At 44.4% G+C, this 27,542-nt stretch overlaps 1 protein-coding gene across 1 annotated transcript; it reads right to left on the bottom strand.

Annotated features, from left to right (window-relative positions):
• Positions 1 to 1,628: 1,628 nt before the first annotated feature.
• Positions 1,629 to 20,210, bottom strand: LOC141277565 (uncharacterized). The gene is made up of 5 exons (XM_073798872.1): positions 19,955 to 20,210; positions 19,411 to 19,798; positions 6,237 to 6,282; positions 2,670 to 3,071; positions 1,629 to 1,751 (listed from the first exon to the last, which is right to left on the bottom strand). The coding sequence occupies exons 1-5, from the start codon at positions 20,058 to 20,060 to the stop codon at positions 1,629 to 1,631; spliced, it is 1,065 nt and encodes a 354-aa protein (XP_073654973.1). The 5' UTR covers positions 20,061 to 20,210.
• Between the last annotated feature and the right edge of the window lie 7,332 nt (positions 20,211 to 27,542).

Here is a 27,542-nt window from a genome sequence, read left to right as displayed (position 1 = left end):
ATACAACACTGTAAATGTTTTGACTTACATACATCACGAGATTATTTGCACAAGTTTAGTGAACATCCATCATCTCATATAGATACAGAAATAAATAGAAAAAAATAAGATGTACTGATGAATTAATTATGTAATTAAAAAAAGCTAATTCAGCTTCTAGAATACACTTTGTAGATAGTGGGCCACAAAACAAATCTAAGCTATCACTTTGTAAGGAGCTAAAACAGATTTGGACAGGTGGCTGCTTGTACTCATGATTTAATCATCACACAAGTACCTACAACGCATGGTTACTGTTAGGAATTAAAATGATACTATCATTTCTCCTAACTAGCTATAATCTATTTCTAGATAGAGCATAATGTTACATGATTCTTTATGGTGTAATACAAGTGAGCCAAAGATAAACTCTGTATATTGCTTCTATATTGTTTACTTCTTCACAGCAGACCGGGACCCGTTAGCTCAAAGGTACCTATCCAACTGGTGTAAATATAGCCTAAATAAGCAGACACTTATAATATTGTTAAAATGGCCACACAACACAAGGGAACTGGCAAACAAGCCGTAGAGTCTGCTCCGCAGTTGGAGAACGCATTAAACAACCTCCTGCAACACCTGAAGGCCTCGGCTTCTAAAAATACAGAAACCAAACTCTCACGCTTCATGAAAACGTTCCTGGATCAACAGGCCAGGAACATAAGCTATCTGGAATACCAGCTTAACTATCCCAAGGACTTAGAAAAGGCAGCCCAGAGTGAGGGACAGCTTGAAAAGGCTGCTAAAGCATCTGAAGCATCAGGTAAAGAGACAACATCTGAAGGCAACACGGCAAGTCTTCCCACCCAGCAGGTCCCAAAGTCAGTACAAGGACACACGTTCTTTCTCAGCATCGAACTTGAAATAACCAAAGGCAAGGACAACAGGCCACTAGATACGTTTCAGAAGGGTTATTTTAACAACACAAGCCAATTCTGCTTGTGTTCCGGGTATTTTCCGGGTATGTCTGTGCTTCTGTCACAGACATGTGCTATAGGGTGCACACCTGTGTAGTATGTGTGTGTGTGCGTGTGTGTTTTCTACCTGGCAGTTCCATTGGAAGAAGGTCCCGTGAACAAACGTAAGGTCTACCTGCTGCTCTTATTTTATTTTTCATTTTTATTTTTTTAACATCTTTATTGGAGTATAATTGCCTTACAATGGTGTGTTAGTTTCTGCTTCATAACAAAGTGAATCCGTTTTTCATATACATATGTTCCCATACCTGCTGCTTTTATTTATTTTTATTTTTAAAATGAATTTATTTTATTATTGGCTGTGTTGGGTCTTTGTGGCTGCGCGTGGGCTTTCTGTAGTTGCGGCGCTTCTCATTGCAGTGGCTGCTCTTGTGGTGGAGCACGGGCTCTAGGTGTGCGGCCTTCAGTAGTTGTGGCACACAGGCTCAGTAGTTGTGGCGCACGGGCTTAGTTGCTCCGCGGCATGTGGGATCTTCCCGCAGGCAGACTCTTAACCACTGCGTCACCAGGGAAGCCCTACCTGCTTCTTTTAAATAAAGTGATTATCCTGGATCAGTGCTCAAGGATCACCACCTCCTGGCTTCAGGCAACACTCACCCAAGAGGTTCCCTTTCAGTGTTGAATTAGCTGGAACCAGGGTTCTCCCAAGGATGTTGAAGGTGACAAAATACACTTGAAGGCCACATCATCCGTCAGCTCTGAGCTGCGGAAGGAGCTATGATATGCTTTCTGTATCTGGGGGTGGGGGAGAGGGGGTGAGAAGAGCCCCATGCGGGCCTGGACAGTCTCCTCTTGTGTTACCTTCGCAGAGGTAGGCCCCTCCCCCTCCGCTAGCGTGGTTTCTGTCCCCAGGTGCCCTCCACAACAGGGAAGGCGGTGAACAGAACTGGGAGAGAAGCCGACGGTGCCCCGCTCCCTCTCCTCCATAAAGCCCTATGAGTAGTCACTGCAGAAGTGTCCCTTGGAGTCCTCCTTGTACCTGAGCTGGTCACCATGAATGGGCCTCAGGCCTGCTTTGAAACACACTGTTCTCCCATTCGAGACTCACACCACCCGTTTTGCACATCTAGGTGGTCCCAATGGGGCAGCGTGCGGGGAGCATGGGTGCTGGGGGAGAGGGTGGAAGAGAACAGGTGGGTCTGTGTAAACCCCTCACGGGCACCTGGCAAACTTCTGAGATGTGCATGGCCTATGATGGTGACTCAGGGCTGTTACTGCATGAAAGGAGGCCTCCTGGGCATTCGGTCTGAATGCAGTTGGCTTAGCCGTTTCCATCAAATTTACTAACCCCATGTGACACAGAGAACAAATATGCAGAGGACTCACAACTTTATTGAAAATACAAAACATGCCCTAAAACAGTGGGTCAAGGCCTCTACTTCTATTTAATATACTTTGCAGGCATTTGGGGAACTGCTCTTGGTGGTGAGGTATGCAGAATTTGAAACTGGCTCAAAGGACCTTTGAAAAAAACTGTCATGGACACCATTTAAGAGGAAACTAGGGCTACCGTAGGATCGCCGATGGTTAGGGACCAGGCCATGCTGCATGAGGGCACCTACAGGGAAGCAAGTGTGGAAGAAGCCTGGGTGGAGAAGGCAACGGCATTGGAGGAAAGGGCTGCATGGGCATCATGTGTGGCATGGGTTGCACGTGCCACAGGGGCGGCTCGGGCAGCATGGGCGGCACGGGCGGCATTGGTGGCATGGGGTGCACGGGCCACATGAGCTGCATGGGCGGCATGGGTGGCACGGGCGGCCTGGGCACCACAGGCCGCATGGGTGGCATGGGATCCTCGGGCAGCACGGGTGGCACGGGCGGCACGGGCAGCATGGGTGGCACAGGTGGCCTGGGTGGCACGGGCGGTCTGGGCAGCAGGGACAGGTCCATCAGCAGTGGCTCCAGAAGATCGCATGACGAATTCAGCTCCTGACGCGAGACGGCAGGGCAGGGCTCACACAAGCTGACGACAACAGGGAGCACGGGGGGCACGTTACTGAGCATTAGTGCCCTCTGATGTCTCCTCCACTTGGCCCTTTTCCTCTTAAACCAAGCCTTCAAGCAGAGAGAAAAAGAGATTGATTAGTATATTGAGCATTTCATGTCAGACATGAAAAATTGCAGCAGGGAGCTCTCGGTGCCTTGAAGATTTGGAAGTGCATCAGGAGAAGCTATTTCCTTCTTGCTAAAGTATCTTAGGATATGTAGCTGAAGGCGCTCCCTTCAGCCGCCCTCCCCCCCAAGAGCGAGCACCGACTATGTGCCAGGCTCTGGATTGGCATATGGCTTTGTCTCTCCCCTCCCACCTTTTCTATTATTTCCCCCACTCTTACACGCAGGTGGAGCTGACCAACTGCACTCTGTCCCTGCTGTTATTACTGTGCCTGGGAGGTCTGCGTCCTGACAACTGACCGTCAGCTCCAGCTGCCACTAATCCCTACTCATTGGGCAGGTGTCACCTTAGTTATGGGGGAAGTTGAGCATAGGAAAAAGTGGGTGCCTTTTAAAATCATACTGAGGGGAACGGTCCCCATTTTGAAAAACCCATCTTTGGTTACAGTAAATAATCAATAGGAGTGGGTTGGATTTTTAAACAAAAGCTTTCCCCAAGGATGACTAAAAAGGGTCATTCATCCTCTGGAGGCTTGGGATGGTTATAAAGAAGGAGATGGTATTGTGAGGGAGGTTTGGTCATGGGGGGCCCAGGGACTTTGTGGCTTGTCTTGCTGGACACCGGCGGAACTGAAGCCCTGGACACTGCCTTAATATTAGACTATAGGGGTAACGAATGCTTAGACGAACTCAGCCCAAATTTACTAAAACTCTTAAAATCTTTGCCCAGACAAGAGTTTGGGGGAAAAGAGGCATACCATTGTCACCTCTGTCAATTCTGCACTCTCCAACCTGCCCCACCCTCCAAACCTTCCTGGGCTCAGGACCAGGTCAGCTCACTCCGCTCTGGCTACAGTTGCAGGGCCTTGGAGCAGAGCCTCTGGTGCCCAGCAAGGTTGCGCCCTCTAGGAGCTGCTAATCAACCAGGAGATCCCCATCCTGTCCCTCATGCTTAAGTCAAGAGGGTGCAACCTGCATTTTAGGAAGACAGCCGACAACCACGTGAGTGAGGGGTCACAAAACGGCTCCCCCCTAAATATCTGCCAACTATTAACAACTGAAAGTAAAACCTGTCCTGTGGACTCCACTGCTCCCTCAGCATCTCAGTTAATGGAATTGTGCCATATTTAGTATTTTTGGATGTTTCCACTCGGCAAATTTTACATGAGACCAAGGGCCTCCTCTCTCTGTCGCCCCATCTTCCCTCTCCCATCTTAGTATTTGGGTCCTTCTGCTGCATGAATATGTAGTCGAGAAAAGCCAGTGTAATAGAGCTCATTTTGGGGGGTTCGAGTGTACCAATGGTCAAATCTGCATAAATATAAGCAATGTGCAAAGCTGGCTATGTGAGGTTCAGGCTGACACTACTTCCATATTTCCAATACTGGTTTCATAAAACAGCTCCTACTGTCCTTGCAGACCAAGGGAGGGTGTCCATTAAATGTTTCTTTGGGACGCTCATGCTGTAGAGTTTGGAAATAGATGAAAACATTCTCCCGTCTTCTTCATTTGTTTCTTGTTGCTCCTTTTCCCTTCAGAACTCCATTAAGAGACCACTACGTAAACCCAGGAGAAGCAAGCCACCAAAACTTCAGTTTCTCTTTTCCTCTGAGCTTGCTTTGCCTGCTTGAGAAAGCAGAGGCCTGCGCCTCCCAAGCCCTGGCCAGACCTGACTGTGAGCCCAGCCCGTGGCCTTAGGCCGCCAGCACTGCTTTCCAGACCCCACCACCAGCTCTGCAGCCCGTGTCCATCACTGCCCTCACACACGCTCTCTGCAGCAAAGCTAGTGAACCCATCCTGATTCTTCTTTCCTTCCTTCCTTCTTTCTTCCTTTCTATCAATCTTGTGTTTTAAAAAATATTCCTCTTCCACAACAAGCGAAGCCACTGCCCTGAGAAGACCGCGCACCACAACGAAGAGTAACCCCGGCTCTCCTCAACTAGAGAAGAGCCCACGCACAGCAACGAAGACCCAACGCAGCCAAATATAAATAAATAAATATATTAAATATATATATATATGTAATATATATATATATATACTCCTTTGATACAACTTACTGTGTTCTATGGACAAATAATCAGCTTCTGTGCCATGAGCTACCAACTAGTAACCACTACCTGAATGAATGAGCAAGTATTTCAAATTAACACAGGTAAGCGACTAGCTGAGAGCCAACCACTGACCATCACAAACAAATTCTTCGAAACCAATCCCTCATAATAGTATGAAAACGGAAGAAAAGAATTCTTAGACATTAGAAATTGCTGAAAATAATATTCACTGATACATTCGGTAGTTTCATAATGTTGAATTTACGCAGTATCTCCAAGACACATATCGATAGTATCCAATTATTCTCAAACCCGTCCACCTTTTGAGGTCAGTGGAAATTTATTCAAATTTGTTCTTTTTGTTTGTTTTATTGTTTTATATGTTTAGACAAATTCCTAAAGGTTGCAAACCTTTCCCCCCTCTCCATCATACTGCACAACCTACTATGTTAGCAATGTTTTCAGGCTGCACATCAAAAAATTTCAGAAAATTAAAATTTACGGCTGAAACTCTCTACACTGCTCTACCAAACACATAAAAACAACAGCAAGAGGACCAGGCACTTGGAATTTTAAGCTATTCGCCTCCCCATCAGTCTCACCTAAACTAAACATATATTAGTTGCTCACATGTTGTGTTCCGAGGTGAGTTATTTATTCCCTTACCCAATTGCCTGAATACTTGTAAATTCACTCCTTATACAAAGAGCTTAGGCCTGGCTTTAAAACTTTTAAATAATTTAGTATACTTGAACCCTCTTCTAACCCAGCTATTTGGTGCATTAATTTGAATAACTGCCAAGTCAGAATCAGCCCCAACATGATTCCACAGAGACTTGTCCCCTAAGGGATACCAGTTTTGGAAGGAGTTTAACTTTACTGAAGATACATATATTCTGGCCCCAAAGCCCCAGAAGTCCAAACCTTATTTCCAAAACATCGACAAGTGTACAAAAACACACCAACTTGAGAATGTCTAGGACAAGGTATCCAATTCCTAAAGCAGGTTTTAGATTGGCTGCCGTGCCAAGTTGCTTTTTTCAGGTTTACTGACCCACACACTGGCTTCAGTCACTCCCAGGCGTCTTGCAAGCTCCTTTCTGAGGGGAAAAATATTGAAAATATTCAGCACTTGACATTATGGATGAAACAAAATATACAATGCACATTTTATGCTATGTTAAAATGTTTATTCAGAGAGTAGCCAAGATGATGACATAGGAAAAACCCCGAGCTTACCTCCTTCCATGGGTACACCAAAATTACAGCTATTTACAGAGCAACTTTTTTTTTTTTTTTTTGCGGTACGCAGGCCTCTCACTGTTGTGGCCTCTCCCGTTGTGGAGCACAGGCTCCGGACGCGCAGGCTCAGCGCTCATGGCTCACGGGCCCAGCCGCTCCGCGGCATGTGGGATCTTCCCGGACCGCGGCACGAACCCGTGTCCCCTGCATCGGCAGGCGGACACTCAACCACTGCGCCACCAGGGAAGCCTACAGAGCAACTATTGATGAGAATGACCTGAAGACTAGCAGACAAGAGCTTCCACAACTACAGATATAAAGAAGGAAACACAATGAGATGGATAGGAAGGGCCGAGATGTGGTATAGTCAAGACCCACACCCCCAGGTTGGCGACCCATAAATGGGAGGATAATTACAATTGCAGAGGTTCTCCCCAAGAAGCAAGGGGTCCAAGCACATTAGATATACGAACTGGGAGAAAATATTTGCACACCATGCAACTGACAAGGGCTTAATTTCCAAAATATGCCAATAGCTCATACAACTCAATAACAAAAAAACAAACAACGCAATCAAAAAATGGGCAGAAGACCTAAATAGACATTTCTCCAAAGAAGACATACAGATGGCCAACAGGCACATGAAAAGATGCTCAACATCACTAATCCCATATCTGGGCATATACCTGAAAAAGATGAAAGCTCTAATTCGAAAAGATACATGCACCCCAATGTTCAGAGCAGCACTGTTTACAATAACTAAGATGTGGAAGCAACCTAAGTGTCCATCAACAGATGAATGGATAAGGACGATGTGGTATATATATACAATGGAATATTACTCAGCCATAAAAAGGTATGAAATCCTGCCATTTGTAACAACATGGACGGACTTAGAGAGTACTATCCTAAGTGAAGTAAGTCAGACAGAGAAAGACAAATATTACATGATATCACTTATATGTGGAATCTAAAAAACAGAACAAGTGAACTTATTTACAAAACAAAAACAGATTCACAGACATAAAAAACAAACTTATGGTTACCAAGTGGGGGGATAAATTGGGAGCACAGGATTAACAGATGCACACTACCATAGATACCAGATAAACCACAAGGATTTATTGTATAGCAACAGGGAACTCTATTCAATATCTTGTAATAAAATATAATGGAAAAGAATAAGAAAAAAGAATATAGATATATACATATATACGTATAATCTAATGCACTGCTATATATAAACCTCATGGTAACCACAAACCAAAAATCTATAATAGATACACACACACAGAAAGAGAAAGGAATCCAAACATAACACTAAAGATAGTCATCAAATCACAAGGGAAGAGAGCAAAAGAAGAAGGAACAAAAAAGAAGTCCAAAAACAATTAGCAAAATGGCAGTAATTACATACCTACCAATAATTACTTTAAATATAAATGGAATAAATGCTCCAATCAAACGACAAAGAGTGGCTGAATGGATACAAAAACAAGACCCACATACATGCTGCCTACAAGAGATGCACTTCAGATCTAAAGACTCAGACAGAAAGTGAAGGGATGGAAAAAGGTATTCCATGCAAATGGAAATCAAAATAAAGCTGGAGTAGCATTTCTCATATGAGACAAAATACACTTTATAATAAAGACTATTACAAGAGACAAAGAAGGACACTACATAATGATCAAGGGATCGACCCAAGAAGAAGATATAACAACTGTAAATATTTAAGCACCCAACATAGGAGCACCTCAATACATAAGGCAAAGGCTAACAGCCATAAAAGGGGAAATCGACGGTAACGCAATCATAGTAGGGGACTTTAACACCCCACTTTCACCAATGGGCAGATCATCTAAAATGAAGATAAATAAGGAAACACAAGCTTTAAATGATACATTAAACAAGATGGACTTAATTGATATTTATAGGACATTCCATCCCAAAACAACAGAATACACATTCTTCTCAAGTACTCATGGAACATTCTCCAGGATAGATCATATCTTGGATCACAAATCAAGCCTTGGTAAATTTAAGAAAATTGAAATCATATCAAGTATCTTTTCCGACCACCACGCTATGAAACTAGATATCAATTACAGGAAAAGATCTGTAAAAAATACAAACACATGGAGGCTAAACAATACACCACTTAATAACCAAGTGATCACTGAAGAAATCAAAGAGGAAATCAAAAAATACCTAGAAACAAATGACAATGGAGACACGATGACCCAAAACCTATGGGATGCAGCAAAAGCAGTTCTAAGAGGGAAGTTTATAGCAATACAATCCTACCTTAAGGAACAGGAAACATCTCAAATAAACAACCTAACCTTGCACCTAAAGCAATTAGAGAAAGAAGAACAAAAAAACCCCCAAAGTTAGCAGAAGGAAAGAAATCATGAAGATCAGATCAGAAATAAATGAAAAAGAAATGAAGGAAATGATAGCAAAGATCAATAAAACTAAAAGCTGGTTCTTTGAGAAGATAAACAAAATTGATAAACCATTACCCAGACTCATCAAGAAAAAAAGGGAGAAGACTCAAATCAATAGAATTAGAAATGAAAAAGGAGAAGTAACAACTGACACTGCAGAAATACAAAGGATCATGAGCGATTACTACAAGCAACTATATGCCAATAAATTTGACAACGGGAAAAAATGGACAAATTCTTAGAAAGGCACAACTTGCCGAGACTGAACCAGGAAGAAATAGAAAATATGAACTGACCGATCACAAGCACTGAAATTGAAAGTGTGATTAAAAATCTTCCAACAAACAAAAGCCCAGGACCAGATGGCTTCACAGGCGAATTCTATCAAACATTTAGAGAAGAGCTAACACCTATCAATCTCAAACTCTTCCAAAATATAGCAGAGGGAGGAACGCTCCCAAACTCATTCTACGAGGCCACCATCACCCTGATACCAAAACTAGACAAGATGTCACAAAGCAAGAAAACTACAGGCAATATCACTGATGAACATAGATGCAAAAATCCTCAACAAAATACTAGCAAACAGAATCCAACAGCACATTAAAAGGATCATGCACCATGATCAAGTGGGGTTTATTCCAAGAATGCAAGGATTCTTCCATATACGCAAATCAATCAATGTGATACACCATATTAACACATTGAAGGAGAAAAACCATAGGATCATCTCAATCGATGCAGAGAAAGCTTTCGACAAAATTCAACACCCATTTATGATAAAAACCCTGCAGAAAGCAGGCATAGAGGGAACTTTCCTCAACATAATAAAGGCCATATATGACAAGCCCACAGCCAACATCGTCCTCAATGGTGAAAAACTGAAACCATTTCCACTAAGATCAGGAACAAGACAAGGTTTCCCACTTTCTCACCACTCTTATTCAACATAGTTTTGGAAGTTTTAGCCACAGCAATCAGAGAAACAAAAAATAAAAGGAATCCAAATTGGAAAAGAAGAAGTAAAGCTGTCACTGTTTGCAGATGACATGATACTATACATAGAGAATCCTAAAGATGCTAGCAGAAAACTACTAGAGTGAATCAATGTATTTGGTAAAGCAGCAGGATACAAAATTAATGCACAGAAATCTCTGGCATTCCTATACAATAATGATGAAAAATCGAAAAGTGAAACTAAGAAAACACTCCCAGTTACCACAGCAACAAAAAGAATAAAGTATCTAGGAATAAACCAACCTAAGGAGACAAAAGACCTGTGTGCAGAAAATTATAAGACACTGATGAAAGAAATTAAAGATGACACGAATAGATGGAGAGATATACCATGTTCTTGGAATGGAAGAACCAACATTGTGAAAATGACTCTACTACCCAAAGCAATCTACAGATTTAATGCAATCCCTATCAAACTACCACTGGCATTTTTCACAGAACTAGAACAAAAAATTTCACAAATTGTATGGAAACACAAAAGACCCCGAATACCTAAAGCAATCTTGAGAACGAAAAATGGAGCTGGAGGGATCAGGCTCCCTGACTTCAGACTATACTACAAAGTTACAGTAATCAAGACAGTATGGTACTGGCACAAAACCAGAAATACAGATCAATGGAACAGGATAGAAAGCCCAGACATAAACCCACGCACATATGGTCACTTTACCTTTGATAAAGGAGGCAACAATATATGGTAGAGAAAAGACAGCCTCTTCAATAAGTGGTGCTGGGAAAACTGGACAGGTACATGGAAAAGTATGAAATTAGAACACTCCCTATCACCATATACAAAAATAAACTAAAAATGGATTAAAGACCTAAATGTAAGGCCAGACACTATCAAACTCTTAGAGGAAAACATAGGCAGAACACTCTATGACATAAATCAGAGCAAGATCCTTCTTGACCCACTTCCTAGAGAAATGGAAATAAAAACAAAAATAAACAAATGGGACCTATTGAAACTTCAAAGCTTTTTCACAGCAAAGGAAAGCATAAACAAGACCAAAAGACAACCCTCAGAATGGAAAAAAGTATTTGCAAATGAAGCAACTGACAAAGGATTCATCTCCAAAATTTACAAACAGTTCATGCAGCTCAATATCAAACAAACAACAGCCCAATCCATAAATGGGCAGAAGACCTAAATAGACATTTCTCCAAAGAAGATACACAGATTGCCAACAAACACATGAAAGAATGCTCAACATCATTTTTTGTAATTAATTAATTTATTTATTTATTTTTGGCCGTGTTGGGTCTTCATTTCTGTGCGAGGGCTCTCTCTAGTTGCGGAAAGCGGGGGCCACTCTTCATCGCGGTGCGCGGGCCTCTCACTATCACGGCCTCTCTTGTTGCGGAGCACAGGCTCCAGACGCACAGGCTCAGTAGTTGTGGCTCACGGGCCCAGTTGCTCCGTGGCATGTGGGATCTTCCCAGACCGGGGCTCGAACCCGTGTCCCCTGCATTGGCAGGCAGATTCTCAACCACTGCACCACCAGGGAAGCCCTGCTCAACATCATTAATCATTAGAGAAATGCAAATCAAAACTACAATGAGATGTCATATCACACCGGTCAGAATGGCCATCATCAAAAAAATCTAGAAACGATAAATGCTGGAGAGGGTGCGCAGAAAAGGGAACGCTCTTGCACTGTTGGTTGGAATGTAAATTGATACAACCACTATGGAGAACAGTATGGAGGTTCCTTAGAAAACTAAAAATAGAACTACCATACGACCCAGCAAACCCACTACTGGGAATATACCCTGAGAAAACCATAATTCCAAAAGAGTCATGTACCACAATGTTCATTGCAGCTCTATTTACAATAGCCAGGACATGGAAGCAACCTAAGTGTCCATCAACAGGTGAATGGATAAAGAAGATGTGGCACATATATACAATGGAATGTTACTCAGCCATAAAAAGAAGCGAAATCGAGTTATTTGTAGTGAGGTGGATGGACCTAGCGTCTGTCTTACACAGTGAAGTAAGTCAGAAAGAGAAAGACAAATACCGTATGCTAACACATATATATGGAATCTAAGAAAAAAAATGACATGAAGAACTAGGCGCAAGACAGGAATAAAGACACAGACCTACTAGAGAATGGACTTGAGGATACGGGGAGGGGGAAGGGTAAGCTGGGACAAACTGAGAGAGTGGCATGGACATATATACACTACCAAACGTAAAATAGATAGCTAGTGGGAAGCAGCCGCATAGCACAGGGAGATCAGCTCGGTGCTTTGTGACCACCTAGAGGGGTGGGATAGGGAGGGTGGGAGGGAGGGAGACGCAAGCGGGAAGAGATATGGGGACATATGTATATGTATAACTGATTCACTTTGTTATAAAGCAGAAACTAACACACCATTGTAAAGCAATTATACCCCAATAAAGATGTTAAAAAAACAAAATAAGAGAACAAAACCCAAAGTTAGTACAAGGGACAAAGTCACAAAGATCAGAGAAGAAAGAAATGAAATAGATTTTAAAATATATAAAATATCAATGGAAGTAAGAGATGATTCTTTGAAAAGGTAAATAAAATTGATAAACCTTTAGCCAGACTCATCAAGAAAAAGAGAAAGAGGGTCCAAATCAATAAAATCAGAAAAGAAAAAGAGGTTAGAACCAACACCACAGAAATACAAAGGATCATAAGAGATTACTATGAACAATCATACATCAATAAAATGGACAAACTAGAAGAAATGAACAAATTCCCAGAAATGTACCGTCTCCCAAGACTAAAGCAGTAAGAAATAGAAAATTTGAATACATCAATGATCAGTAATGAAACTGAATTGGATAATAAAAAAAGGACATATTTTACAGCACCAGGAATAGAGCCAATAGTTTATAATAACTTTAAATGGAGAATAATCTATGAAAATATTGAATCACTGTGCTGCACATCTGAAACTAATATAACATTGTAAATCAAATATACCTCAATAAAAACAGACATTAGGAAGTAGAGAGCAGAAGCAAGAAGAACTACAATCCCACAGCCTGTGGAACAAAAACCACAATCACAGAAAGATAGACAAGATGAAAAGGCAGAGGGCTATGTACCAGATGAAGGAACAAGATGAAACCTCAGAAAAACAACTAAATGAAGTGGAGATAGGAAAACTTCCAGAAAATGAATTCAGAATAATGATAGTGAAGATGATCCAGGACCTCAGAAAACGAATGGAGGCAACGATTGAGAAGATGCAAGAAATGTTAAACAAAGATCTAGGAGAATTAAAGCACAAACAAACAGAGATGAACAATACAATAACTGAAATGAAAAATACACTAGAAGGAATCAATCGCAGAATAACTGAGGCAGAAGAACAGATAAGTGACCTGGAAGACAGAATGGTGGAGTTCACTGCCACGGAGCAGAATAAAGAAAAAAGAATGAAAAGAAATGAAGACAGCCTAAGAGACCTCTGGGACCACATTAAACGCAACAACATTCGCATTATAGGGGTCCCAGAAGGAGAAGAGAGAGAGAAAGGACCCGAGAAAATATTTGAAGAGATTATAGTGGAAAACTTCCCTAACGTGGGAAAGGAAATAGCCACCCAAGTCCAGGAAGCACAGAGAGTCCCAGGCAGGATAAACCCAAGGGGAAACACACCGAGACACATAGTAATCAAATTGACAAAAATTAAAGACAAAGAAAAATTACTGAAAGCAACAAGGGAAAAATGACAAATAATATACAAGGGAACTGCCATAAGGTTAACAGCTGATTTCTCAGCAGGAACTCTACAAAAGCCAGAAGGAAGTGGCATGATATACTTAAAGTGATGAAAGGGAAGAACCTACAACCAAGATTACTCTACTCGGCAAGGATGTCATTCAGTTCGATGGAGAAATCAAAAGCTTTACAGACAAGCAAAAGCTAAGAGAATTCAGCACTACCAAACCAGCTTTACAACAAATGCTACAGGAAGTTCTCTAAGTGGGAGACACAAGAGAAAAAAAGGACCTACAAAAACAAACCCATAACAATTAAGACAATGGTAACAGGAACATACATATCGATAATTACCTTAAACGTGAATGGACTAAATGCTCCAACTAAAAGACACAGGCTCGCTGAATGGACAGAAAAATAAGAACCATATACATGCTGTCTACAAGAGACCCACTTCAGACCAAGGGACACATACAGACTGAAAGTGAGGGGATGGAAAAAGATATTCCATGCAAATGGAAATCAAAAGAAAGCTGGAGGGCTTCCCTGGTGGCGCAGTGGTTGAGAGTCTGCCTGCCTATGCAGGGGACATGGGTTTGTGCCCTGGTCCGGGAGGATTCCATATGCCGCGGAGCGGCTAGGCCCGCGAGACATGGCCGCTGAGCCTGCGCGTCCGGAACCTGTGCTCTGCAACGGGAGAGGCCACAACAGTGAGAGGCCCACGTACCACAAAAAAAAATAAAGAAAGAAAAAAAAAAGCTGGAGTAGCAATACTTGTATCAGATAAAATAGACCTTAAAATAAACAATGTTACAAGAGACAAGGAAGGACACTACATAATGATCAATCCAGGAAGAAGATATAAGAATTATAAATATATATGCACTCAACATAGGAGCACCTCAATACATAGGGCAACTGCTAACAGCTATAAAAGAGGTAATCGACAGCAACACAATAATAGTGGGGGACTTTAACACCTCACTTACACCAATGGACAGATCATCCAAACAGAAAATTAATAAGGAAACACAAGCTTTAAATGACACAATAGACCAGATAGATTTAATTGATATTTATAGGACATTCCATCCAAAAACAGCAGATTACACTTTTTTCTCAACTGCGCATGGAACATTCTCCAGGACAGATCACATCTACGGCCACAAATCAAGCTTCAGTAAATTTAACAAAATTGAAATGATATCAAGCATCTTTTCTGACCACAACGCTATAAGATTAGAAATCAATTACAGGGAAAAAAACGTAAAAAACACGAACACATGCAGGCTAAACAATACGTTACTAAATAACCAAGAGATCATTGAAGAAATTAAAGAGGAAATCAAAAAATACCTAGAGACGAATGACAATGAAAACACGGCGATCCAAAACCTATGGGATGCAGCAAAAGCAGTTCTAAGACGGAAGTTTATAGCAATACAAGCCTACCTCAAGAAACAATAAAAATCTCAAGTAAACAATCTAAACTTACACCTAAAGGAACTAGAGAAAGAAGAACAAACAAAACCCAAAGTTAGCAGAAGGAAAGAAATCATAAAGATCAGAGCAGAAATAAATGAAATAGAAACAAAGAAAACAATAGCAAAGATCAACAGAACTAAAAGCTGGTTCTTTGAGAAGATAAACGAAATTCATACACCATTAGCCAGACTCCTCAAGGAAAAGAGGGAGAGAACTCAAATCAATTAAATTAGGAATGCAAAAGGAAAAGTTACAACAGACACTGCAGAAATACAAAGCAACCTAAGAGACTACTACAAGCAACTCTATGGAAATAAAATGGACAACCTGGAAGAAATGGACAAATTCTTAGAACGGTATAACCTTCCAAGACTGAACCAGGAAGAAATAGAAAATATGAACAGACCAATCACAAGTAATTAAATTGAAACTGTGATTAAAAATCTTCCAACAGGGCTTCCCTGGTGGTGCAGTGGTTGAGAGTCCGCCTGCCGATGCAGGGGCCACAGGTTCAAGCCCTGGTCTGGGAAGATCCCACATGCCGTGGAGCAACTAAGCCTGTGGGACACAACTACTGAGCCTGCGATCTGGAGCCTGCGAGCCACAGCTACTGAGCCCACGTGCCACAACTACTAAAGCCCGCGTGCCTAGAGCCTGTGCTCTGCAACAAGAGAAGCCACCGCAATGAAAAGGCCCCACTTGCCGCAACTAAAGAAAGCCCACGTGCAGCAACAAAGACCCAACGCAGCCAAAAATAAAAGTAATTAATTAATTAATAATAAGAAATAAAATAGCATCAAAAAGAATAAAATACCTAGGAATAAACTTAACCAAGGAAGTGAAAGACCTATACTCTGAAAACTATATACAAAACACTGATGAAGGAATTTGAAAATGTTCCCCCCAAATGGCAAGATACACTGTGTTCTTGGATTGGAAGAATTAATATTGCTAAAATATCCATACAGGAAACACAGGGGACCCCGAATGGCCAGGGCAGTCTTGAGAACGAGGAACGGAGCTGGAGGAGTCGGGCTCCCTGGCTTCGGACTGTACTACAGAGCTGCAGTGGTCGGGACACTGTGGTACTGGCGCAGAGGCAGGGAGATGGATCAATGCAACAGGATGGAAAGCCCAGAGATGAACCCACGCACATATGGTCACCTTATCTTTGATGAAGGAGGCAGGAGTGTACAGTGGAGAAGGGACAGCCTCTTCAATGGGTGGTGCTGGGAGGACTGGACAGGTACATGTAAAGGTTTGAGATTAGATCACTCCCTGGCACCATGCACAAAAATAAGCTCAAAATGGATGGAGGGCCTGAATGTAAGGCCAGAAGCTGTCGGGCTCTTAGAGGAAAGCATAGGCAGAACACTCTGTGACATAAATCACAGCAAGATCCTTTTTGACCCACCTCCTAGAGAAATGGAAATAGAAACAAGGGTGAACAGGTGGGACCTAGTGAAACTTCAGGGCCTTTGCACAGCGGAGGAAACCATAAGCAAGACCAGGGGACGACCCTCAGAATGGAAGAAGGTGTTTGCAGATGGAGCAACTGACAAAGGATTAATTTCCAAAATATGCAAGCAGCTCGTGCAGCTCAATAACAGAAAAACGGGCAACCCAATCCAGGAATGGGCAGGGGACCTGGGTAGACATTTCTCCAAGGAAGTTGTACAGACTGCCAGCAAGCACATGGAGGAATGCTCAATATCATTAATCATTAGGGAAATGCAGATCAGGGCTGCGGTGAGATATCATCTCACACCGGTCAGAATGGCCATCATCAAAAAATCTAGAAACAATAAATGCTGGAGAGGGTGTGGAGAAAGGGGAACGCTCCTGCACTGCTGGTGGGAATGTGAATTGGTACAGCCACTATGGAGAACAGTATGGGGGTTCCTTGGAAAACTACAAGTGGAACTGCCACGTGACCCAGCGGGCCCACTACTGGGCATATACCCTGGGAGGACTATGGTTCAAAGGGAGTCATGTACCAGGATGTTCATTGCAGCTCTATTTACAATGGCCCAGAGATGGAAGCAACCTAGGTGCTCATCATCGGATGAATGGATGGGGAAGATGTGGCATATATATACAATGGAATATTACTCAGCCATAAAAAGAAATGAAATTGAGTGAGGTGGGGAAATTGGATGAAGGCAGTCAAAAGGTACAAACTTCCAGTTATAAGATAAATAAGTACTAGGGATATAATGTACAACATGATAAATAAAATTAACACTGCTGTATGTTATATACGAAATCTGTTAAGAGAGTTCCTAAAAGTTCTCATCACACAAAAAACTTTTTTTCTGTTTAATTATGTATCTATATGAGATGATGGATGGTCACCAAACTTATTATGATAATCATTTCATGACGCACGTAAGCCAACTCATTATGCTGTGCACCTTAAACTTATACAGTACTGAATGTTAATTATATCATAATAGACTGGAAGAAAAAATATTTATCAGGCAGCTCTAGACATCCAAATCAAGGGGCATCTTGAGTTTGACACTTTTGAGAAAGGGAGAAATTGGGCTGATCCAATTATCACACCACAGCAAAAAGCAACCGAACTTGGAGTAATCGAGTTGAACAGAAAATCCTAAACCGAAGTTGATGCTAGTTACCATCCCTTCTTGTTGAATCGTCTCCTACCGCCATCCAGGTTTCCACGATACGGTTTGCCTACAAACAGCCTCTCCAAACACTCCTCCTCTGTCTCTTGCAAGCTTCTTTTATTGTCTTTCAATATTCCCTAGCTCACTGAATATACCAGCAGCCATTCATTTGGGCAAATCAGAAATTTATACATTTTTCTTAAACATTTCCTTTTACCCCCGTGTTCAAATTACCATGAATTGCTATCAATTTTACCTGCTAAATATCTCTTTAATCTGTTCACTTCTCTCCATCGCCACTACCCTGGACCAACACACCATCACCTCTGGCCTTGCCTACTGAACAGCCTCCTAGGACTGAATCCCAGCTCTGCCACATTCCAGCTGTGCCATCTTGGGCAAGTCTCATCACTTCTCTGAGCTTCAGTTTTTTCACAGTTGTAAGTGGGGATAATAACAGTGGCTACCACATTCACAAGGGGTTGTGAAGATTCAATGACAGTATGTAGGAAAACCCTTTAAAACAAGTGCTTAACACACAGTAAGCACAATGTAAATGATAGCTTTTTAAATTTTAGCCGCATTCACAGGTACTCAGCAACCCATTCATTCTCCACACAGAAGCTTGCTTTAGGGAACAATTCTGCCTCAGGCACAAACTTCAGGGGTAACTAAAAATTCAGTAATCGGGCTTCCCTGGTGGCGCAGGGGTTAAGAATCCACCTGCCGATGCAGGGGACACGGGTCCGAGCCCTGGTCCGGGAAGATCCCGCATGCCGCGGGGCAACTAAGCCCGTGTGCCACCACTACCGAGACTGCGCTCTAGAGCCCGCGAGCCACAACTACTGAGCCCACGTGCCACAACTACTACGGAAGCCCACCCGCCTAGAGCCCGCGCTCTGCAACAAGAGAAGCCACCACAATGCGCGCACCGCAATTTTAGGGTAGCCCCCGCTCGCCGCAACTAGAGAAAGCCCGCGCCCAGAGCCCGAGAGCAGCAACAAAGACCCAATGCAGCCATAAATAAATAAATTGATTTATTTTTAAAAATTCAGTAATCAAGATAAAGGATGTTTTAGGGCTTCCCTGGTGGCGCAGTGGTTGACAGTCCGCCTGCCGATGCGGGGGACACGGGTTCGTGCCCCGGTCCGGGAACATCCCACATGCCGCGGAGAGGCTGAGCCCGTGAGCCATGGCCGCTGAGCCTGCCCGTGAGCCATGGCCGCTGAGCCTGCACGTCCGGAGCCTGTGCTCCGCAACCGGAAAGGCCACAACAGTGAGAGGTCCGTGCACCGCAAAAAAAAAAAAAAGAAAAAAAAAAGAAAAGATAAAGGATGTTTTCATGTAGTGTTTAAACTAATGCAAATATAATCCATGAATAACTGATGATCAAAATTTCAGATAAAAGTAGATTCCAACTCTGCATTTGCTCCACCACGTCTCGGGCGACTCATTATTTATGTGAACCGGCGGCCCACAAAGCTCCCCAACGTGACTTACTCAAACACCGCACGGAAATATCGACCTCGATTCCCGCCAGGCAGAGTCCCCGCCCCCGTCCTAGGCCTCGAGTGTGCCGGAAGGGCGGGCCGCCGCCAGGCCCCGGGGCTTTCAGATCCGGAGCCTAGGAGAGGGACTCGCGAGAGCGCCGCCCACCACCCGCGCGGCAGCCCGCGCCACCCGAGACGCCTGCTTACCGCATGAGCGCGGTGGGGTACTGAGTGTGCTTGAAAACGCTCTCCAGGTCCTGTACCTGCACCTGCGTGAACCTGGCGCGGGGGCCCCGCCGCTGCCCGTCTGCGGTCTCGGGACCCTCGACGGCGGCCCGCGGGGGCTGCTCCTCGCCGCCCTGCTCTCCGCCTTCGCCGCCGCCCGCCTCGGCCTCGGCCTCGGCCTCGGCCTCGGCCTCGCGGCTTTCGCCGTCCGCGGGGCCGGCGGCTCCGACGCTGACCTCGCAGCCTTCCTTTCCTTCTCCTTCGTCTCCCGCCTCTTTCCCTTCCGCGGCTGCTCCCTGCTCCGGTTCGGACTGAGCCTTCTGCTCCTCTCCCCCCTCTCCGGGAGGCGACATCTCCGTGGGCTTCACCTCTGCAAGGGAGGAAACCCAAAGAGAAAGATCAGGCCGTCGAGTGAGCCCGGCTCTGGGGAGGGCCTGCGTCCGAGGGGGGGTCCTGCCGTTCGCCCCGCCCTGGGAAAGTACCTTTCCTGGAATCCGTTAAAGCGAGTGCCCCACCCGCCACTGACCTTTCGCTTCTTCCCGCTCCTCTTCGACCCCCAGCTTGAAGAAGCGGGCAATGGCTGCATCCGTGACGTCATAGGCATCGTGGCTGCTCTGCGGCTGACGCTCCATGTCCCGACTGCTGTCGAGGAGGCTGTGAGCTTCAGCAGAGGCTGCTCCGGATCTCCTGAGACCCCCGGCTCACGACTCAAGGCTAGAGCGGTGGCCCACGATCTGGCACGTTAAGGCTCCTCTGGCGGCTGGTCCGGTTTCAGAGATTCTGGTATGACGCCCGCTGTGGGTTTACCACAGCCTGCTGGGGGTTGGGTTAGCTGATGTGCGCATGCGGCAGGGCGTCGGCCGTCTAGGGACCGTCTAAGGGGGCGCGGGCAGGGCGCAGAGGATGTTGCGCGCCGCCCAGGCGCTGGTAGGGAGCATGCGTGAGAGCAGAATTCCGGGTGGCAGGTTGCAACCTAGCTGACTAAGTACTCCGCACTTGGTCGGGCGCCTTCCCAGATCAAGGGGCTGTGCCCGTTTTGTGGAGGGTAAGAGAGAGACCTCACCCAAGCTCCATAGACCTTGGAGAAGCGTTTGGGGACTATCTCTTGACCGAGCCCTCCATATCCGGCAGCCAGTACCAAGAAGGGAACAGTAATCAAAGTAATACGGTCGCCCCTCGGTATCCGCGGGGGATTGGTTCCAGGACCCGCCGCGGATACCAAAATCGGCGGATGCTCGAGTCCCAGAGTCGGCCCTCCGCATCTGCTGATGCGAAACCCATGGCTATGGAGGGCCGCCTGTATATTTATTGAAATTTTTTTAAAAAACACCAAAAACCTGTGTTTAAGTGGACTTGCAAGTTCAAAAGCCGTGTATTTGAAGGGTCGACCGTATTATTAGCTAGGAGTTTGCTTGCTCTGAATTTTTGCAATGAGGTTGAAGTCAGAGTCCGCCATACTCCCCGGGTCTCCAGGAGCAGGAGTTCAGGGCTGGGTTTTCTGAGCATGCCTGGTGCTCAGATGCACTATGCAAACAAAACAAAAGAAAGCGAAAGCCAGCGCCCCCCCCCCCCCGATTAGCCTATAGATTTTTAGTAATGAATCAACATCAGATTGCAGGTGTAGAAACCTGCACAGTGTTTCAAGCACTCAAGAATGCTTGCCGGGTACAGATTTCCTGCCTTTTTTCTTTTTCTTTTTTTTGGTCCTTGTTGCAGCTCTGGACTATGCTACATCTTTGTGCACAGCTCCTAAGCTCCTATTGCTTCTGGCTGTAGATCCTCTACAAAAGCATACATGTCCCTTGTGGTGGGCCCCTGTGGACATGGGTAAATTTACCCGCTTTCTTGCCGCTGCCTATCCCCCCATCTCATCTCCTCACGTTTTCTCGAAATATTCTCCTGAGCCCTTGCTGAGGAGTAAATAAATTTTATTTATTGTCAAATAAAAGAGGGCCAGGCCAGATTTACAGCTCTATGGTTTTTCCTTGGAGAAGTGTTTTATAGATGCCCCAAGACTTAATATCCTAAATATTGAAAATAGCTTATAATAATGGGCCCTATACTTGACAATGTACTTGATTTAGCCTGTGTTTCCTTGGACAACCATTTTCATCAACCCCATCGGGGATCAGAAGCCAAATCATTTTTGTGGGCTCCTAAACATATCATGGGACCTAGTCCCCTCACCTACAGTGCCTAAGGGATAAGTGCCCCTGCCTCACGTCTGTGGAGGGTGGTCCAGAAACTAAAAAAGTTTTGTTGACCAATTCTCTTTCAAAAACTGGTAAGACATGGCAATATGAGTACCTCCTCCTGATTTTAACCAAGACATTTCCTCCTCAGGTTGGCCCTTGGTGAGTTCGGCAGGCCTGTCCCTCTCTTGGCTGGATACCCTGTACACAATTTTGGTTCCATATCAGTTATCACATGCGAGACCTATGAGGGTTTTTATCATGATTTGCATTAGACAAGCTAGGAGGTCTGTGACAGCTCAGGAGGTGTGTCCTTCCACATCTCAGATTTCCACAGTGAATTTGTGTTTTCTCAACTTTAGTCACCCATGTGACCCTTGACAAATGTTGCCCTACCTTGGCATCAGTCATGGTCGTATTTATTTAAAAGTTTTACTTGACTTCACACTTTGAAAACCTTAAATACTGAACGGAGCTTCATCCTAAGCAGTAACAGCCATGAATCGTAGTCGATGTAGCGGATTTATGGGAGCAGGGGCCCTGGAGCCAGATTGCTGGCATCTAAATCCTGGCTTCGCTCAACGCTTGCTAGCTGTCTAAACTGTTAGGTTGCTTATTCTCACTTAGTCGTGGTTTCCACATCTGTAAAATGAGGCTAGCAATAGTAACTACCTCACCAGGTTATCGTGAGGATTAACTGAGATGGTGAAAACACAGTGTTACCAACGGCCATACCATGCTGTCTCACATTTCCAATTTTCATCAATTTTGTGGTTTATTTATTCACAAAGGTCCATGAGAGAAGAAAGATGATGGCTATTCTCTGGCAGTTGGCAATGAGGACAGAAAGTTTTCTTGTGAATATGTCGCTGCCATGTTTTTGTGTCCCTATACAGGCTTCAGTCAGGAATCCTCTGTTGGCTGCTCTGTTTACAAGGCCCTGCCTCAGGCAGTGTGAAAATTCTGGAGACAGAGTGCCCAGCCCCACCGCCACTAACTTGCTGTGTGGCCAGAGCTAAATTAGCTGACCTCTCTGTGCCTCAGGTGCCACATCTGTAGGATGGGGATCATGATGGTACCTGCTGTACCGTGTTGTGAAATTTACATGAAGGAATACAAATAAGGCCCATGCTGAGGGCTCAGATAACTTTAGCTGATGCTAGAGTTAAGGGGTCGGGACTGACTGCGGTCATTCTGCACAGGGGCCTGCACTGTGACTGAGGATGCTGGACACGGAGTGTCGCCCCTGCCCCTGAGTGGATATGAGAGTCTGTGGAGTGGCACAGAGCTGTGCTTGCTCAGGCTGGTGACACCATGTGGGTACTCACTGTGCACCAGGGCCTGGCTAACCGATCTTATAGCCGTCCCCTGAGGAGGGGGCCATCACTCTCTTTAGTTCCTAAGGGAAGAAGTGGAGGCTCGGAGAGGTCCAGTGACTTCCCTAAGGTTACATAGGTCAGTGGAAGAGGGCCAGGATTCAAACCGTTGAAGAGACTTTGTTCTTAGCAGCCCGTGGTAGAAGCAGATTTGGCTTTTTTTGCAGGGTGGTGGGGTTTCCCTTACACCTCACAGAGTGAGTCAAATTTTGGTAAATGCTAAGCAGGCTGTGCATGGAACTTCAGTTCAGGGAGGTAGTATGAGCAGCCCCAGGAGTGATCAAGTGTAAAGCTTGGCTTAGGGAACACCAACCCAAACAGGATGGCCAGGAGAATGAATGCATATGAGGTGCTGACCTTGAGAGGGAGCTGGAGGGGGAGCCTGGAGACAACTCTGTACTGGGTGGGAACTGAAGTTTAAAAGTTAGGTTGGGGTCCAATTTATGGAAGGAGTTAGAATGTCTGCATTTGGGATCATGGAAAACTGTAAGAGTTTTGTGCCGGGGGAGTGCCTTAATGAAAGCAGTGTTTTAGGATGTGTTTATAGGAAGGGAATCTCTAGGCTGGCTCTTGGTTCAGTTCATTGCAGTTACTGGGCCTGCGGAACAAGGTACAGATCCGGAGGGCTTACTTGGAGGCCACAGCTGGCTGTCAGCGGGATTGGGAGTCCCCTTGAATTTGAATGTAAAGTTCCGTGTGTATGGTGGCATTAGAATAGTGTGTGCACTTTTCATCAGAAAAAGTGGGACACAATGCCCCTAACCACCCCCTCCCACCCAAAATAATAAGAAGAATAAATAATAACTAATGATAATAATCGGAAAGACCAAGGAATTGAGTAACGGAAGCAGTCTCTGGAGTTGCAGCATATGCATCTGGTTTTAGGGCACTTCTACTTTCCTGCTCATAGCAAGAGCTTTGGCCCTGAATTCTCACTACACGACACTGACAAGCCTTAGTGTCCCTGAGCCTTAGTTTCCCAAACTATAAACAACTATTACTCTTACTACTACTATTTGCTAAAATAAAGATAATCATCTCACGGAATTCTTATGAAGTCAGAATGAAGTATGGAAAGATACTCTATTAACTTTAATTGTGTATAAACATAAGGGGTGATTTATGTAGTGGTTTATTTTTATTGAAGTATAGTTGAATTATAATGCTTTGTTGATTACTGCTGTACAGCAGAGTGACTCAGTTATACATATATATATATATATATATATACATATATACACACATTCTTTTCCATTATGGTTTATCATAGGATATTGAATATAGTTCCCTGTGCTATACAGTAGGACCTTGTTGTTTATCCATTTTATATATACTAGCTTGCATCTGCTAATCCCAAACTCCCAATCCATCCCTGTCCCACCCCACCTTCCCCCTTGGCAGCCACCAGTCTTTTTTTTTTTTTAATGTTTAATTTTATTTATTTTTGGCTGAGTTGGGTTTTCGTTGCTGCACACGGGCTTTCTCCAGTTGCCGCGAGCGGGGGCTACTCTTCGTTGTGGTGCACGGGCTTCTCACTGCGGTGGATTTTCTTGTTGCGGAGCATGGGCTCTAGGCATGCGGGCTTCAGTAGTTGTGGCACGCGGGCTCTAGAGCGCAGGCTCGGTAGTTGTGGTGCACGGGCTTAGTTGCTCCAGGGCATGTGGGATCTTCCTGGACCAGGGGTCACACCCGTGTCCCCTGCATTGGCAGGCAGATTCTCAACCACTGTGCCACCAGGGAAGTCCCACCAGTCTATTGTGTATGTCCCTGATTCTGTTTCTGTTTGATAGATAAGTTCATTTGTGTCATATTTTAGATTCCACATATGAGTGATATCATATGGTATTTGTCTCTCTGACTTACTTCACTTAGGATGATAATCTCTAGTTGCATTGTAATTGTTACTTGTGATAGGGGTTTTACTCATTTCTTTTGAAAAACACGTTTTATCATGAAAACATTCAAATATACACAACAATGGCAAGAGTACTGGAAGGGACTCCCATAAAAAGCATCACCCAGCTTCAGCATTTATCACGATCTTACCAAACTGTTTCATCTATCTTCTTTCCTTGCTCCCTCCCTCCCTGCTTCCCTCCCTCCCTTCTTCCCTCCCTTCCTTCTTTCTGTCCTTCTCTCTTCCTCCCCTCCCCACTCACTCTCCTCTTCTTGCTGTGCTGATTTAAAAGAAACTCAAGGCAACTTGTGTTTTCATCCCTGTATCTTTATGTGTCTCTGCACTTTCTAAAAAATACAGTCTTTTTTCCTACATAACCAGAGTGCCATCCAGGCGCCTGAATGGTAATAATAATCCCTTGGCGCCATCACCCAGTCGCTTGTATTCTGAATTCCCTGATTGCCTCAAAAATGACTTCTTACAGTTGGTTTCTTTAGGATATAAGTTTTTCTGTGTCTACGCTGATAAAATAAAAGGAAAACTTGAGGGGGTGGGCATTTGCATATCTAATCCCAGCCTTAGAAAGCGGAGCAGGAAATTAAAGACAGCCCTGGATATATACTACTGCTGGTGGTTGTATGTGGCAATAAAAGTGATTCAGTGTTTGCATTCACTGCCCTATCTCAGGACAGCATGGACCCTTTGGGTTTGTTCCAAATCATTTGCAGACTAAATCCCAGTCTAGACACTGGGACAGTGCATCCCTTTGCTGTAACCAGGCATTAAGGGTAAAATTGCATGATTTTCCTTTAAATTCTGCCAGAGATATTAGGCCATTATGAGCAGCAAGCTTGTAGAACCACCGCTGTTCGTGGCTCCATGTGGTGAAGCATGAACCAGGCGTCTCGCTAAGGATGTCTTTACCTTAGGCAGCCTGGGCTCAAGCCTCAAGGGCTGCTCCCTGCAGCCACATTCTCTGCGGGCATCCTTCAGAGGGAAACCTTACGTGACATTCTTGAGCCTTGCTAGGACTGGGAAAAGCTATTTGCTTTTTTAGTTATTTCTTTTTATTTTTTTGGCTGCATTGGGTCTTCGTTGCTTCGTGCGGGCTTTGTCTAGTTGTGGCGAGCAGGGGCTACCTTTCGTTGCAGTGCGCGGGCTTCTCATTGCGGTGGCTTCTCTTGTTGCGGAGCATGGGCTGTAGGCGCGCAGGCATCAGTAGTTGTGGCACGCGGGCTCAGTACTTGTGGCTCGCCGGCTCTAGAGCGCAGGCTCAGTCGTTGTGGCGCAGGGGCTTATTTTCTCCGCGGCACGTGGGATCTTCCTGGACCAGGGCTTGAACCCGTGACCCCTGCACTGGCAGGCAGATTCTTAACCACCGTGCCACCAGGGAAGCCCAAGCTATTTCCTTTTAGTCTACTCGATGGTAAAAGAAATGCAATGTGCTAATTCCTGTCAACTTTCAGATTTTTCAAGTTCTAGCTCAATCCCCATCTCTTGGAGGAAGCCACAGTACTGTCATCTTCTGAGCTCTTACTGCTCTTGAAATGGGACCAATTCATTGGATCCCTATCACACATTGCTTGCATTGCGAGTCAGTCTTAAATGTATGGAAGCATGAACGGTGTATGTATGTGTGTGTGTGTGTCCATGGGTGAATGTAATACGTAGGTATACGTATGTGTATTTTGTGACTTCTCAGTTACGGTGTAATCTGGCACTTGACACACTTCTTAGCATTCCCCATGCAGTACCCCAGAGCAGTGCTGTGTACGTAGCAGGCATTCAGTAAGGACTTGTTGATTGCTTGAAAGTGAATATAGAAGAAGGGTGGATGGCCTTGACTAAGGCCACTGAGCCTGGGGACTTTTACTAGCTGAGCTTGTCCAGTGTTGGCTCCATTCTCCTATTTTCCTCCCAGCCCATCTGGCAGTCCTGAGCGACAGACTCTGAGGTAGCAAAGATCTTCCCAGAAAGGCTCTAGCACTTAGCTGGTGGCCTTCCATGGGGGTGGAGAAACAGATCAGCAACGTGCTCTCCTCTGTGTCTGAAGCACTGTGTGTGGAGCTGCCCTGGAAGTCTGAATTGCAAAGGCTCTTCTCTCCTGTTTCTCTCTCCTTCTTCATAGTTATCATCCTTTTCCTCCCTATCATTAGTGTGTGTATGTGTCTGTGTGTGTGTATAATTTTTTAATTCATTGTCCATGTACTATAAATGAGGGCCAAAGAAAGACATAAGCAAGTCATGGAGAGAAAGAAAATACATGAGTTAAAGTCACATATATTCTGGAACAAGACAAATGCCACAGGTGAGTAACAAAGCAATAATATGGGAGTTCAAAGAAGGTAGATGTTACTTTCAATACAAACCTGGAAGCATACTTGAAGAAGTGGACTTAAAGATGACTCAGGTGTGCGTGGGAGTTCTTCTTTGCCTTCCCCAAAGAAACACTCAAGAACAAAAGTAACAGATTATCATTGTAATTTACATGGAGATGATGAAGAAAGCAAAACTAAAACAAATTAAACTGAACTATAACCTTGTCTAACATGCAAGGGTGATAATGAAAACTACCTTTTCAGTTTCTTATCCTATAATTTCTTTTACAAGTACTATATTCCACATACTGTAGATAGTGTGCAGAGTCCT

Source organism: Tursiops truncatus, chromosome X (assembly GCF_011762595.2).
Source record: "Tursiops truncatus isolate mTurTru1 chromosome X, mTurTru1.mat.Y, whole genome shotgun sequence".
Taxonomy (NCBI): domain Eukaryota; kingdom Metazoa; phylum Chordata; class Mammalia; order Artiodactyla; family Delphinidae; genus Tursiops; species Tursiops truncatus.
This window is presented reverse-complemented; position numbering and strand designations above follow the sequence as displayed.